Source organism: Saccopteryx leptura, chromosome 5, assembly GCF_036850995.1.
Source record: "Saccopteryx leptura isolate mSacLep1 chromosome 5, mSacLep1_pri_phased_curated, whole genome shotgun sequence".
Lineage (NCBI taxonomy): Eukaryota > Metazoa > Chordata > Mammalia > Chiroptera > Emballonuridae > Saccopteryx > Saccopteryx leptura.
This window is the reverse complement of record NC_089507.1, coordinates 59,613,545-59,627,917: the sequence shown is the minus strand read 5'-3', so window position 1 is coordinate 59,627,917 and position 14,373 is coordinate 59,613,545. Positions and strand designations below refer to the sequence as shown.

The window sequence follows — 14,373 nt, the reverse complement described above, 5'->3', positions numbered from 1 at the left end:
TAAAAAAAAAAATTAAGGCCCTGGCTGGTTGGCTCAGTGGTAGAGCATCGGCCTGGCGTGCAGAAGTCCCGGGTTCGATTCCCGGCCAGGGCACACAGGAGAAGCGCCCATCTGCTTCTCCACCCCTCCCCCTCTCCTTCCTCTCTGTCTCTCTCTTCCCCTCCCGCAGCCGAGGCTCCATTGGAGCAAAGATGGCCCGGGCGCTGGGGATGGCTCCTTGGCCTCTGCCCCAGGCGCTAGAGTGGCTCTGGTCGCAACAGAACGATGCCCCGGAGGGGCAGAGCATCGCCCCCTGGTGGGCAAAGCGTCACCCCTGGTGGGTGTGCCAGGTGGATCCAGGTCAGGCGCATGTGGGAGTCTGTCTGACTGTCTCTCCCTGTTTCCAGCTTCAGAAAAATACAAAAAAAAAAAAAAATTAAGTAAATAATAGGGTGGGTGCTCACAGGTATGGCAGAAACATAACAGAGGCGGCATGGGACTGACAAGCCTGAGAAACATGGCTCCTACCCCCCAGCACAGACTCCTATGATGACTAGGAGAGAGCTCCCTCTCCCTACTCCAGCTGGGCTAACAGAGAGGCTGAACTCATCCTCTTGATCCATTACGATAACTGGGTTATGGGCTTCAATTATTGCATGTGCTGTTTTAGAAGCGCAGACAAGAACAGGGGTGCACTTGATTCCTATGATCACGCTCAGGCAGGAGACAAAAGGGTCAGTGGACAATGAGGCAGTTTTATGGAAGCAAATCAACATAAAGATTCAAAAGCTTACCTTTTGAACATGGGTCCAGGTCTTTCAGATCAAAGGTGCTCCTAACTAAATATATACTGTCCCTGGGATTGGGTAATGTGTTCTCTTCATCTTGGAATGTTCTAAGTATCTCCATAATAGGCGCTTAATAAATGTTTGAATAAATAGCCACGCATATCTTTATGAAATTGCAAAAGAATGTCAGCAAAAAAACTTAACATCTAGGAGCAATGATAGTGTAGCTCTGGGACTGCCACCTACCTTGGGCACAATCTTCATGTGAAACAGTATATTTTGGAAGAAGTGTCCATCACTGAGCTGCAAGACTGCAACATCGGATGTGCTATCTAAGCCATCGTGAGCATAGTGGAGAAGGCCCCGGGCGAGTTCACCTAGCTGGAACTCGTCGACGGGAGTTGCAGGGGAGTGAAGGGTTTGAAGCAACTGGCCATGCCGTGGGGGATCCAGCACTTCCACTACCACATCCTGCGGGTTGTCATCATCTCGGATGTCAAGCAGTTGGGTGGTGATGGTTCCCCTCTCTCCTCTGCTAATGTGGAGCGCCTCATTTCTCAGCACATAGGGGGGCTGCAGAATGAAGGGAGAGAGAAGAGAAACCATTTAGCAGGAAAAAAGGATGACCATCCAGTGGACTAGGAGCAGTTGTATGCAATCTACTTGATATTCTGTTGCTTTTTTTTAGAACTCTAGATGTTCTAGCAAAGTGCCAAGCTGTTGCACGTTGAACATATTGGTCAAAAGGTATGATCCGTCATCGTAATTACAGCAAATAAGGTTACTTCACATCTCTGGTTCTGGAGGTTTCCCAAGCTGCTTCAGGACTACAGTATTCACCAGAGGTCATCAGCGAGAGCTGCTTGCTTCCACAGCTTTGAAGTCCCCGCTGTCTTGATTTACACTACACGCCCTGCATTGTAACTGCGATCAGCTCAGTGTCAGGCAGCCCAACCAGCTGTCTGCAGCCAAGAGAGACTAATAAGATGTTCCGAATTTTTGCATTTGTGTTAGGAGTTGAGCACTTCATTCTAGTTCGTGTTGCAGCATGCTGACTTGGAGTAAAACACTGTTGCATTCTGAATTCACGCTTATTTCTGGTCCCACCCAGTCATTTGCTTTAAGCTGTCTCTTCCATATCTTGAAAGGGCCCACCCCTGCTCAGGTTATAAAGCCTGATAAGATCATGGTCTGAGTAAGGCAACCACCTGATTAATTCATGTGACACTGCTAATATAGCAAAATTTAATATATTTTCCTTAGGATTATCAGGTTTTCTCTGACAAACTTGAGTAGGCAGATAAATGTTCTTTCACAAAGATAAAAGTTAATGAACCATAATAAAAAAAAATCTCTCTCTCACACACACACACACACAAAAATCAAGGCCAGAAGCCAAAAAAAACATTATATTAGTTTTTTATATCATTTCAAGTTGAGCCATCTAGGACTTTTCTCAGCACATTACTTTCTTTAATAAAAATGGTTTTCTTTTGAAACTAGCCTTCCTGGCCTCCTGGGAATTTCAAAATCTATTAAAGTAATGTCTAACTGATGCATCATTATAATAATCACATAATAGGAAACTAGATAATAGCTACTTAGAATTCCCCAGTGAAAATTCAAAAGCTGTGATTCTACACATGGGAATGAAAGGCCCTTTGGATTATAAATTGGGGAGGTCAAAGGGGATGTCAAAAATCCATAAATGAAAAACATTAAATTATTTTACATGAGAAAATCCCAGGGAGGCTCAAGACTGCTTTGAAATATCACAGAAATGTAAAGGAACAACAATAAATTAAAATTCATTTCTAAAATTCCATTTTTGAAGAGGTAAAATGATGAAAGTTTCTCGTAAATAAAATAAAAATGTGCCCTCACTATTTACTCACTTGACTTTGGGAAAACAAATAAAAATCAGGGCACCGTGGGAACTCACCACCTCCATGAGAAAGCCACCTGTGCATGCCAGCACGAGGCCTTTTACTCACCCGTTTAGAGTAACTATATTACACACACACACACACACACACACACACACACACACAACACATACACAACAAAAACAAACTTCTGAGCTTAATAACTGAATAAGATCTAAGTCAGTAAATCCAGAGGCTTGATGTCGCCCTCTTGCCCCTATTTACAGAGACCACATTTTAGTTACAGTTAAAACAAACAAACAAAAAATACTCTTAGCCCAACCCTAAGATCAAATGAATGAGGATCAATTTGTAATCATTCCTCTACTTCAATCATCCCTAAAGTGAGCACGCCATCAAGAAGAGCTGAGCTGGGCTCTTCATGCCATTTGGCAGTCACTTTGGTGCAAGTCTATCCATGGTCATGGTCTTTTCATTTTTGGACCAACTATATAAAAATATTAGTTTGAAAACAGTAACTTCATGTCCTTCCTTGAATCACAAGTAACACACTACTGAAATCTGGATATTTAGGTAGCTTTGGTTTCCCACGATGATGTCCTATTCTCTTGCTGTTCACAATTAAGAATTTATCTCTCTTCCTATTCTCTCTGCACATTTCAGCTGTTCAATCCCTCAAGTTCAATGACTCAGAGATTCTACCATTCTATGTACTCTACACATATGAGTACAACTTGACAGAGATGAGTGATGAGAAGAGAAGAAACTTCACACTGAGTTTTTCAACATCTACCGTGATTTCCTCATACCAATGTACGGCAAATGACCACACTGGCACAACATTTAAGTAGATCCTTAATAAGGATCTCTCAACTCTATAAGTACATCCTCAATAAGGACCTCTAACTACTGCCGACTAAAATAAATGCAGTCCAGCTGTATGATAGACAGGCACAAGTAGCCAACACAATTCCATATCCCGGAGAGAGAAATATTTAGACAGAACAGGTTCATTTCTCTAAAATATGAAGAGTCTTAAAAATTAGCACACCTCAAATTATTTTGATGGGCTAGTTTTGGACTCGGTTATAGCAAAAGAAGGCACCAGAATGCAATGGTCCAGAACACAGAATCTGTATCCAGATCTACTGGCACAAATCTTAGCTCTCTATTGATTAGCAGTGTCACCAGACAAGTTACTTAACCCCACTGTGACTTGGGGTCCTCATTTGTAAATTGGGGATAATTACACCTTATAGGGATGGCATAGGCATTAAATCAGAAACACTACAATGAGCACTATATATGTATTAGTAATTGTTGCTGCTGTGATTATTGCCTGCAAGTACTAAAAATATTCCATGAGAAAACTGAGACAAGATTAATTCAGCTCAATCCTTTTTTCTACAACTACAAGAAACCTTGATTTGTGCTTGAGAATTGGTAGGCATGTGAAATTATTAATAGCATGGTATTTTTATTACCTGTGTTGAAAATGCTTGTATGCTGATCATCTGTGGCTCAGAGAAGAACTGCTGGTCACTAATTTTCAGGGAAAAGTAACCCTTCCTAAAGAAGTCCCCAAGAAAGAAATGAGAAAATACAATCATTAAATCAGTCTTTAGAAAGACAAGGATTGAAAATATTTTTGGGTTATGTGCATGGAAGTATTTGGATCAAATGACTACAGTAATGTAACACTCATACAATAAATAAAAATAACCAGATAAAGATGAATACACCCAGTGAAGTGCAGGTGAAACTACCATATGTTCTTAGATTTCATTATAATAACTATGTCAACATTTTCTTCTATTTTTCTAAGTTGAATATATAAAGAGTTGAAAACCAGTTTTTGGGCCAAGAAAGGTTAGTAATAGATTGTAGCCTAATGGTAAAATTAAAGAATAAAAAAATTTTTTCATAATCTTTGAGTAGTTCTCAATGAGTTCCTCTTCCAGGTAAACCATCTCCCCAAGCCCCACCCAATTCAAGTGAGTGGACCCCAAATAACAATGTTTGCAACACTTTCATTACATGACTCTATCTATCCCCTCCAGCAATACACATGCAACATTTAATGTGGACTTGATTAGGGAAGGATGTCTGATTATTGACTATTGGGAAACCATAGTATTGATGAGAATGTGGAGAAAGCCAGTTCCAGGAGAGAGGTCAATGAAGCCTATGAGCCAAGACACGGAGACAAAAGAAAGAATCCAGTCCTGCTTCCTTTTCCTGGCTGAGCTCCCTGGCTTGCCCCAGAGCCCGGCTGCACTTGCTTGATGTCTTTGAGATGGGAGCCATACCTGCAATGTTGTAACAAGCCTTACCATTTCCTTAATCTAGCTGTGTTGACTTCCATTACTTGAAACTAAAGAATCCTAATTAAGGAAACAAAACAAGGCTCATTCTTTGTTGTGGTTTTTACTCCCCATAAATGAGTGCTGTTTCAGCAGCTTCAGAGACTTCTAGAAGGGAAAGTAGTCGTTGCTCTCTTCAAAGCCAAACCAAGCACAGAACTTACTGTGAGCTGGTAAGACATGATTAATGCATTATGAGAGGTTTGAATTCTGGTCAATGATAGGGACTGCTGTTCTTTTTTTTTTTCTTTTCTTTTTTTAGTTTTATTATTAATTTTAATGGGGTGACATAGATCAATCAGGGTACATAGGTTCAGAGAAAACATCACTGTTCTAAAAGTTCTCTAAAAGGTATTCTTGGAAATAACTACAGATACAGAAAAGAATGCAGACAGGGCCCTGGCTGGTTGGCTCAGTGTTAGAGTGTTGGCCTGGCGTGCAGAAGTCCCAGGTTCGATTCCCAGCCAGGGCACACAGGAGAAGCGCCCATCTGCTTCTCCACCCCTCCCCCTCTCCTTCTTCTCTGTCTCTCTCTTCCCCTCCCACAGCCGAGGCTCCATTGGAGCAAAGATGGTCCGGGCGCTGGGGATGGCTCCTTGGCCTCTGCCCCAGGCGCTAGAGTGGCTCTGGTCGCAACAGAGCGACGCCCCGGAGGGGCAGAGCATCGCCGCCTGGTGGGCAGAGCGTCGCCCCCTGGTGGGCGTGCCGGGTGGATCCCGGTCGGGCGCATGCGGGAGTCTGTCTGACTGTCTCTCCCCGTTTCCAGCTTCAGAAAAATACATTAAAAAAAAAAAGAATGCAGACGGATCTCAAAAGCACTATAGCAAAAGCCAGAAACAAAAGACTACATATTATCTGATTCTATTCGCGTGACATTTCAGAAAGGGTAAAACTACATGGGGGAAAAAAAGATCAGTGGTTGCCAGGGACTGGGAAAGGAATTGTTAATGGAGTTTTTTGGGTGAGAGAACTGCTTTATATCTTGAATGTGGTTGGGTCTCAAGACAGCTAGACGGTATGCACTTGTTAGCACTCATAGAACAGTGCACTTTAAAATAGGGAATTGTTAAATGCAAGTTGTACCTCAATAAACTTGAGGGTTTTTTTTTAAAAAAAAGACTTCACTTGTATTCCCTCCAATTTTATATTTCCCTTCATTTTCTGCCCCATTTAAATCCTGCTCTTCTCCATCCCCACTTCCAGACTTCAAGAGGCTGCCATTGGTGGGAGCAACCATATGAACAAGGAACCTACTGGGGACAAACGACCTCAGCAGTGCCCACTTACCCCGGCTACTGTGACTATATTTAGTTTGTCTGTTCCACAAGCATTCCACTGCAGAGAAATTCCATCCCCCAGAACTCCAACCCTAAACAATCGTGATAAGTGTTTGCACGGGGAAAGACAGCAGCGGGTGGTGTCTTTTGTTTTCATACCATTCTGAGACATATACTTTCCTTTTTTCATGAGATTCTACCAACCCTGCTTGTTTTACTATCCTCTCATTCTTTCTTCTGTTTACATTTTTACATAAAAAAACGCCAATGTTAAGTATCTCCCCCAAAAGTACTAAAAATTCCCTAAAAATAGTTGCCATTCTTGGTCCTGTTTAGGAGTACAAAAGCTGACTCTGTAAAAAAAAAAAAAAAAAATAGGTGATACGAAACTAAAGAGATTAGGTAGACAAGAGGCTTCAGTTTGGTTGTCTTTGAAGCTTTCTGTACCTTATACACATTGCACAAGTGATTCCAAAACAAAAAACTACGATCATGGGGGTGTGTGTGATGCAAACACTTAACTATACTTGCAGTAAAATGAATGCAGGAGATGGAGCTTGATTTTGAAGAGTGGTTCTATGACAACAAACACTGGAGTCTTAAGCTCCATCTGTGGCAATACTCTGTCCGCCTCTGGAGGAGAGAAGCATGCCCATTATTCCTGCTACTATTAAGAAGGCAGAAATCATAGTGGCTCAAGGCATGGGCTGTGGAATCAGCCAGCCTTGGGTTGGTCTCAGCTCTGTGACTGTAAGGTGTAAGGCCTTGGCCAAGATCACGTACACTCTCAAGGTCTTGGTGTCTATCTGTAGCCTGGAAATATAAATACGCAGAACTTATATAAAGTGCTTAACAGTGCCTGGCTTACAGTCAGCACTCAGTGAACATTAGTTGTTTGTGTCCCTGTAAGATGGTTCTGAACTGCAAATAGGGAAAATGTCATTTACTTTTCTCCCCATATTCGTCCTAGCTCAAACCTTAAAAAAAAAATCTCAAGTTTAGTGGTGACAATAGAAAATATTCACTGTTTCCTTATCACTATTCCCTGGGTATCAACTGCTTGTTTACAAACATAGTCTACTCTGAATTATCTGCACTAATGAAGCAGAGCAGGATGAAGGATAATCCAAGAGGCTAATCTTTGGGGTACATTTCTGATTTCTGCTTAATAGATCTACTCTGCTAATTACACGGCTGTATTTGCTGGGGTTGGTATTAACATTCAATTGCATCCCTGAAGCATATGTCAGCTGAGGCGGGAAGACGGCCAGAAGTGTGCGAGGCATCAGAGGAAAACTGGATAGGGCTTAAAAATTAACCACAATTAATTCCATAAAGTGGATAATAAAAAGTTAACCGATTCTTTGTTTCCTTCCAACTCTGAAATTCTGGGACCCATACGACACCTTGACAAGCGTGTACCCCGTCCTCCAGCCACTCCTTACTCCTAGTCTATTATGCTAATGTCCAACAAGCAGCTGCAGCCTCTGAGTGTATATCCGGTTTTGTTTCTGCTGGGCCAAAAGACTGGGCAATTGTACCAGGAACTTTCCTGTCGCAGTAGAGAATTACCCATAATTATGTGATAAAATAAAAAAGCCTCTAACAGAAGCACGCTCTCTGAGCAATTCAAGTGAAATGATGACAGGCAGCTGAAAGCATTTGGCATTTGTGGAGCATGGATCCTTCCCAGAAGAGGAGGGATAACTACTGAGAAAGGGGGAGTTGGGGGACAGGGAGGCACAGGGCGCTGGTGGGAAGGAAGCAGGAGGGAAGCAGAACACTTAGTCACCTGGGTTTGTCTTTGCTGTGCACTAAAAGCACTTTTTTCTCATTCACATCTTTCCAGCTAAAGTGGCCCGCTTTGTCGAGCTGAACCTCTTTTCCATTCCTGGAGAGCACCAGCTGGCCATTGGTGGGTGTGCTCACAACATGGAACAGGAGGTCTTCGACCCTGCCATCCTGGTCCTGGACATTTAGGAGGGAAAAATCCAGTGGCATCGTTGAGCCAATTGCAAGGGTGAGAGAACCATTCACATGAAGACCAGGAGTGCGTATTTTGCCTGGAAAACATACGAATCCAAAGGTCAGGCTTGGTAATTCACTACTTAGGTGTGTGTGAAAAGAAATAGGCTTGTAATGCTCCTTTAGAGCTCCAAAGATGAGACACCATAACCTTCCTTCTAATTAAGTGGTTCTCACACCCTGGATGCACATGAAAATAACATAGGATCTTATTTTGTATGTGAAACTATAAAACTCCTAGAAAAATATAAGGAGTAAATCTTGGTGATCTTGAATTAGGCAATGCTTTCTTAAATATAACCAAAAAAAAAGCACAAGTGACAAAAGAAAAAATAGATAAATTAGCATCGTTAGAACTGAAAAAATTTGTGCTTCCAACGACAGCAGCAAGAAAGCAAAAAGACAAGTCACAGAACGGGATAAAATATTTGCAAATCAGACATACCTGAAAAGGAACTTGAATATGGAATGTATAAAGAACTCTTCAAGTGCAGTAAAAGACAAATAACCCAGTTTTAAAATAGGCAAAGAATTTGAATAAGCATTTCCCCAAAGAAGATTTAGGAAGGCCAATAAGCACATGAAAAGGTGCTGAACATCATCAGCAATCATGGAAATGCAAATTAAAGCCACAATGTGATACCACTTCACACCCGCCAGAAAGGACAACAAAACCTGTTCCTGAGGATGGGAGAATTCAGAACCCTCATACATGGCTGGTAGGAATGTGAAATAGTGCAGCCACTTGGGGAAACAGTCTGGCGGTTCCTCAGATAATTAAATATAGAGCTACCATGTGACCCACCAACTCCTCTCTTAGGCATGAACCCAAGAGAACTGAAAACATATCCGTACAAAAACTTGTACACAAATGTTCACAGCAAAATTATTCATAATAGCTAAAAAAATGGAAACATTCAGATGTTCATCAACTGATTAACAGATGCATAAAAGGACATGATGTACTACTACTGATTGATACATGTTACACCATGGAATAACCTTGAAAACCTTATACCAGGCGAAAGAAGCCAGACATAAAGGACATAAGGCCACATATTGTATGACTCTATTTGTGTGAAATGTCTAGACTAGGCAAATTCATAGAGACAGAAAGTAGATCAGTGATTGCCAGCGGCTGGGGTGATGGGGCAGTGGGGAGAGACTCCTAATGGTTGCCGGATTTCTTTTTAGGGTGAGTAAAATGTCCTGGAATTGGATAGTGGTGATGTGATCGTTGCATAACTTTGTGAACATACTAAAAACCACTGAATTGTGAATTTTATGGTATTGGAATTATAATTCAATAATAATAATAACAATAAGGAATCACATAGGGATTTTGAAAACAGTAAGGATACGGGAGCTCCACCACCAGAGATCCTGACTCACATGTTCTGAGTGAGACCTTAGTAATTTTACAGACTCCCTGGGTAATCCTATCGGGCGTCAGGGTTGAAAACCACAGTCCTATCCTAAAACTGTGTTAGCCCTGGCCGGTTGGCTCAGTGGTAGAGCATCGGCCTGGCGTGCAGAAGTCCCAGGTTCAATTCCCTGCCAGGGAACACAGGAGAGGTGCCCATCTGCTTCTCCACCCCTCCCCCTCTCCTTCCTCTCTGTCTCTCTCTTCCCCTCCCGCAGCTAAGGCTCCATTGGAGCAAAGATAGCCCGGCCGCTGGGGATGGCTCTGTGGCCTCTGCCCCAGGCGCTAGAGTGGCTCTGGTCGCAACATAGCAACGCCCAGGATGGGCAGAGCATCGCCCCCTGGTGGGCAGAGCGTAGCCCCTGGTGGGCGTGCCGGGTGGATCCAGGTCGGGCGCATGCAGGAGTCTGTCTGACTGTCTCTCCCCATTTCCAGCTTCAGAAAATACAAAAATAAATAAATAAATAAATAAATAAATAAATAAATAAATAAACAAACTAAGACTGTGATCTGTCATCTCTGACCATCAGACCCACCAAAGGCAGGAAAAGAGGTGAGTTTCTAATATCAATGCTAGAACATTACCAGTTAATCTACAGTGCAGTGGGACTGTCAATGGCTTATCTTCAGAATTCATGTACAATATATACCCTTTGTTTAAAACATTTACAGTCTTGTCCATGGGAAAGAGTTGATGGATGAATTAGGATTTCCAACCATTCTGTCTCTTGCAAGTTGTTTTGCCTGGACGTGAATCAGTTGAGTTTCCTTCTATGTGTAGGTCAGACAAGACAGTTGGGAAATGTCAAGTTTCAAAGGAACTACTTCTATTGTAAGTAGAATTCATATTTGATGTTGACTTGTATTACATGCCAAGAGGAATAAGCCGACTCTCAAGTATTCGGGGTTTTCAGAAGGATCACATTAAAATAAATCAAAAATACTTTTTCCCATATGAAGTCTTAATATCTTTGGTGGTCAAAAATACAGAGATAGGGCCTGGCTGGTTGGCTAGCAGTAGAGCGTCGGCCTGGCGTGCAGAAGTCCCGGGTTCGATTCCTGGCCAGGGCACACAGGAGAAGCGCCCATTTGCTTCTCCACCCCCCCTTCCTCTCTGTTTCTCTCTTCCCCTCCCGAGGCCAAGGCTCCATTGGAGCAAAGATGGCCCGGGCGCTGGGGATGGCTCCTTGGCCTCTGCCCCAGGCACTAGAGTGGCTCTGGTCATGGCAGAGCAACGCCCCGGAGGGGCAGAGCATTGCCCCCTAGTGGGCAGAGCGTCGCCCCTGGTGGGCGTGCCGGGTGGATCCCGGTCGGGCGCATGCGGGAGTCTGTCTGTCTCTCCCCGTTTCCAGCTTCAGAAAAATACAAAAAAAAAAAAATACAGAGATAAAAAATATGACTGACTACAGGTGTTAAACTATGTCTCACATTATTGGTAAAGGATACCCAATGCCAACGAATACTCAGCTATAACAGAACTATGACAAACTTTAGTCACCTATAAAATTTTTGAGGTTCAAAATGGAGGTTAAATTTAAATTTGCTTCTCATTGTTGTGTAAGGCCAAGTGTCCACTGATGTGTTGGACAAGACCAGCTCCATCCCTTTAACTTGTTCTTTACTCTTAATGGCAAACAGTATGTCTTGAAATCCACTGGCTTCAAATGTATGAACCTAACAGGGCAGGTTCCTCACATTATTCATTATTTCTGTACAATTTATTTCCAGTGTATGCACAAAAGATGCACTACTGCACCCTGGCATAATCAGCTCTTCAGGTTTATATAAATATAAATACATCTTATATAAGTATAGACGTAATTTTCCACAACATAACTGTAGTTAAAGAACATAAGTAAGGCTTATGCCAAATTTCTAATCTGACAGTTGACTTTTAAAACACAGCTTGCTTCTTTTCTCCTCCAAAAATCTTAGAAGTTGTTTTCCCAATTTTTCATGCTCTTTTTTTTGTTGTTGTTAAGTAAGAGGAAGGGAGATAATGAGACAGACTCCCACATGCACACTGACTGGGATCCACCTGGCAACCCCATCTTGGGCAGATGATCAAATAAACTGAGCTATTTTTAGTGTTCAAGGTGGATGTGCTTAGACCAACCAAACCCTCCTCAGCACCTGGGGCCATGCTCGAACCAATCGAGCCACTGGCTGTGGGACAGGAAGAAGGAGAGAAGGAGGAGAAGGATGGAGGAAAGCAACTGGTCACTTCTGCCCTGACTAGGAATCGAACCTGGGACATCTATACTCCAGGCCGATGCTCTATCCACTGAGCCATGGGCCAAACCTATTTTTCATGTTCTATAAAGAGTTCCTTAGTCTTAGCAGCACTAGAGTTTTCTTTAAGAACTGGAACCCTGCATTTTATACCACGAGTCAGTTACATGTGCAAACTCAGCCTTTGCATGTAGATATTACAGGTAAATACACCCCGACCGTCAGTGGAGAAGTACTTACCAGCACATGTTTCATTAGAAGAGTGGGTAGAGAAGCCAGGAACGCAGATGGGAACACAGAGGCCACTCTTCAGAAAGAATCCATGGTCACAGCGGTGACACCGGCTTCTGTGGCTGCACTGCAAACACCCCCCAGGGCAGGCTATTGAAGAGAAGACAAACTAAATGACACACAACAAAGGCACGGACACCCAGCTAGGGCCACCAATGAGAAAGCAATGAAGTGTGAGCGCACAAGCAACCCAGGCCCTCAGCTGCAGCAAAAGAGAACTCCAACAGTTTCCTACAGAATTCCACAGAGAGCTGGTCTACCCTCGGAAGGAGCATGAACAGGGAGGGGCACTCTTGCTTTATACACTGTGATCTAAAAATGTTTCACATAAATGGATTGTTATAAAAGTTAACTATATTGACTTGTAAGAGAGGCAGTTTATAGTGATTAAGAGCATAGGCCCTTTCTGGGTTCAGCTCTTCCTCTACCACTTATCAGCTGCCAAACTTGGACAAGTTCCTTTAACACTCTGTGGTGCCATTTTCTTGTCTTAAAAATATAGAAACTAATAGCATTTAATGTAAGTGATTGCTGGAAAGATCACATGTGTTATAATGCACCATGACTAGAACAGTGCCTGGCACACAAAACGGACACAATTGCATTACAACTATCACTGCTACTCTTGTGTTAGTTTTATTGTTATTATTTAAATGCACACAAAGAGTAAGCTATTTAAAGAACCACAGACTATTTCTTTGGGTCAAGTTTATATATAGAACATTATAAATCAAGTGTTCACTGCTTAATTTTTATGCTTCCATATTAAGATTTTGTTAGAGAGAAGCAGCACAGTATAGTTTAAGGGCCCTGGGTTAGAATAAAACAACTTCGGCCTGACCTGTGGTGGTGCAGTGGTTAAAGCGTTGACCTGGAACACTGAGGTTGCTGGTTCAAAACCCTGGGGTTGCCCGGTCAAGACACATATGGGAGTTGATGCTTCCTGCTCCTCCCCCCCCTTCTCTCTCTCTCTCTCTGTCTCCCTTCTCTAAAATAAATAAATAAATGGTTAGCTTTTTAAAACAACTTGGGTTTGGTCTCTTATTTTATGTTGTCCTGGTTAACACTCTTAAGCCTCTTTGTTTTTTTCACTTGTAAAACAGTGTTCACAGTGCCTGCCTGACATACCGCAGATGAAGGAAATTTGGTGAACTATAAAAAGCTATATGCCTGGATAATGGCATCACTATTAAATGTCAGGTATTCATTAAAGTGGGGCAAACTGCACCAAGTTTTTGGTAGAAAACTCCTGTGAATAACTCCATGAACACAGTAATTAAGACTTTGGGCTTAACTTTAATTTTACTGTGTCTCACCAGAAATCCTACTCTTCAAGAATATTATAGCAATATCAGGGTCACTGGTTATTCAGGCCGCACACCGAAAATTCTGTGCTCATACCAACAGGGCTAATCATCTACTCTTAATGAATACCACACCTTAGTTCAATATAAGCTATACATTCCATAAAATATTGGCTTCATTTCCATGACTGTTAGGGACAATATTGATTTGTGCAAGGGAGTTATCGGCCTGCTCTTCTATGTTCTGTTTAACCAGCAATTGGCTGAGCACATGGGAAGTCATCAATCACTCAGGCCCAGTCCCTGGCTTTTCACGCTACCAGTAATTCCGATTCTCCTCGGTTACCTGAGGACCAGCACACCTGCCTTGCTTGCTGCCTTTGCTTCTTTCCAGAGAACTCAGCATGGTCTCCAAGTTACCTGTGCATTTCTGATCTGCATGATCTGCAAGGAATCCCTTCCCACACTCCTGGACACACCGGGCTTCCAAGAGAAGAAACGGCTCCTCGCAGAGGGTGCACTCATGGGGACCGTGGCACCGGAGACAGTGGCTGTCACAGCCTAAACGACAGAAGTCAAGTGAACAGGAACGTGCACGCTTTCCCTGGGCCTCCTGGGCCTCACAGCGAGGCAGCGCTAGACAGCAGTGAACAATATGATCTGGCATGCGGGCAAAGCCGCAGCCTGGGGGTCGAGGAGCCCGCCTTCTGGTGTGACTGTTGTACTTACTAGCTGGGTGACAGAACTAATTATGTCACTTCTCTGAACCTCGGTGTTCTCTCCTGTAAAACGGCAGTGGACATAC

The 14,373-nt window shown here is 42.9% G+C and overlaps 1 protein-coding gene across 2 annotated transcripts in view; it reads right to left on the bottom strand.

Moving 5' to 3' along the window:
• The window catches only part of FRAS1 (Fraser extracellular matrix complex subunit 1), a 513,532-nt gene that overhangs the window by 160,264 nt on the left and 338,895 nt on the right, over window positions 1-14,373 (bottom strand). For both annotated transcript variants that reach the window (XR_010751479.1, XM_066384281.1), the window contains exons 25-29: window positions 13,989-14,129; window positions 12,214-12,354; window positions 8,086-8,356; window positions 4,138-4,222; window positions 1,014-1,340 (exon numbers count right to left, since the gene is read on the bottom strand). Coding sequence is in view for 1 of the 2 variants with exons in the window: in XM_066384281.1 (XP_066240378.1) it covers window positions 1,014-1,340; window positions 4,138-4,222; window positions 8,086-8,356; window positions 12,214-12,354; window positions 13,989-14,129 (965 nt within the window). In the remaining variant the exon portion in view is untranslated. The remainder of the gene's footprint in view (window positions 1-1,013; window positions 1,341-4,137; window positions 4,223-8,085; window positions 8,357-12,213; window positions 12,355-13,988; window positions 14,130-14,373) is intronic.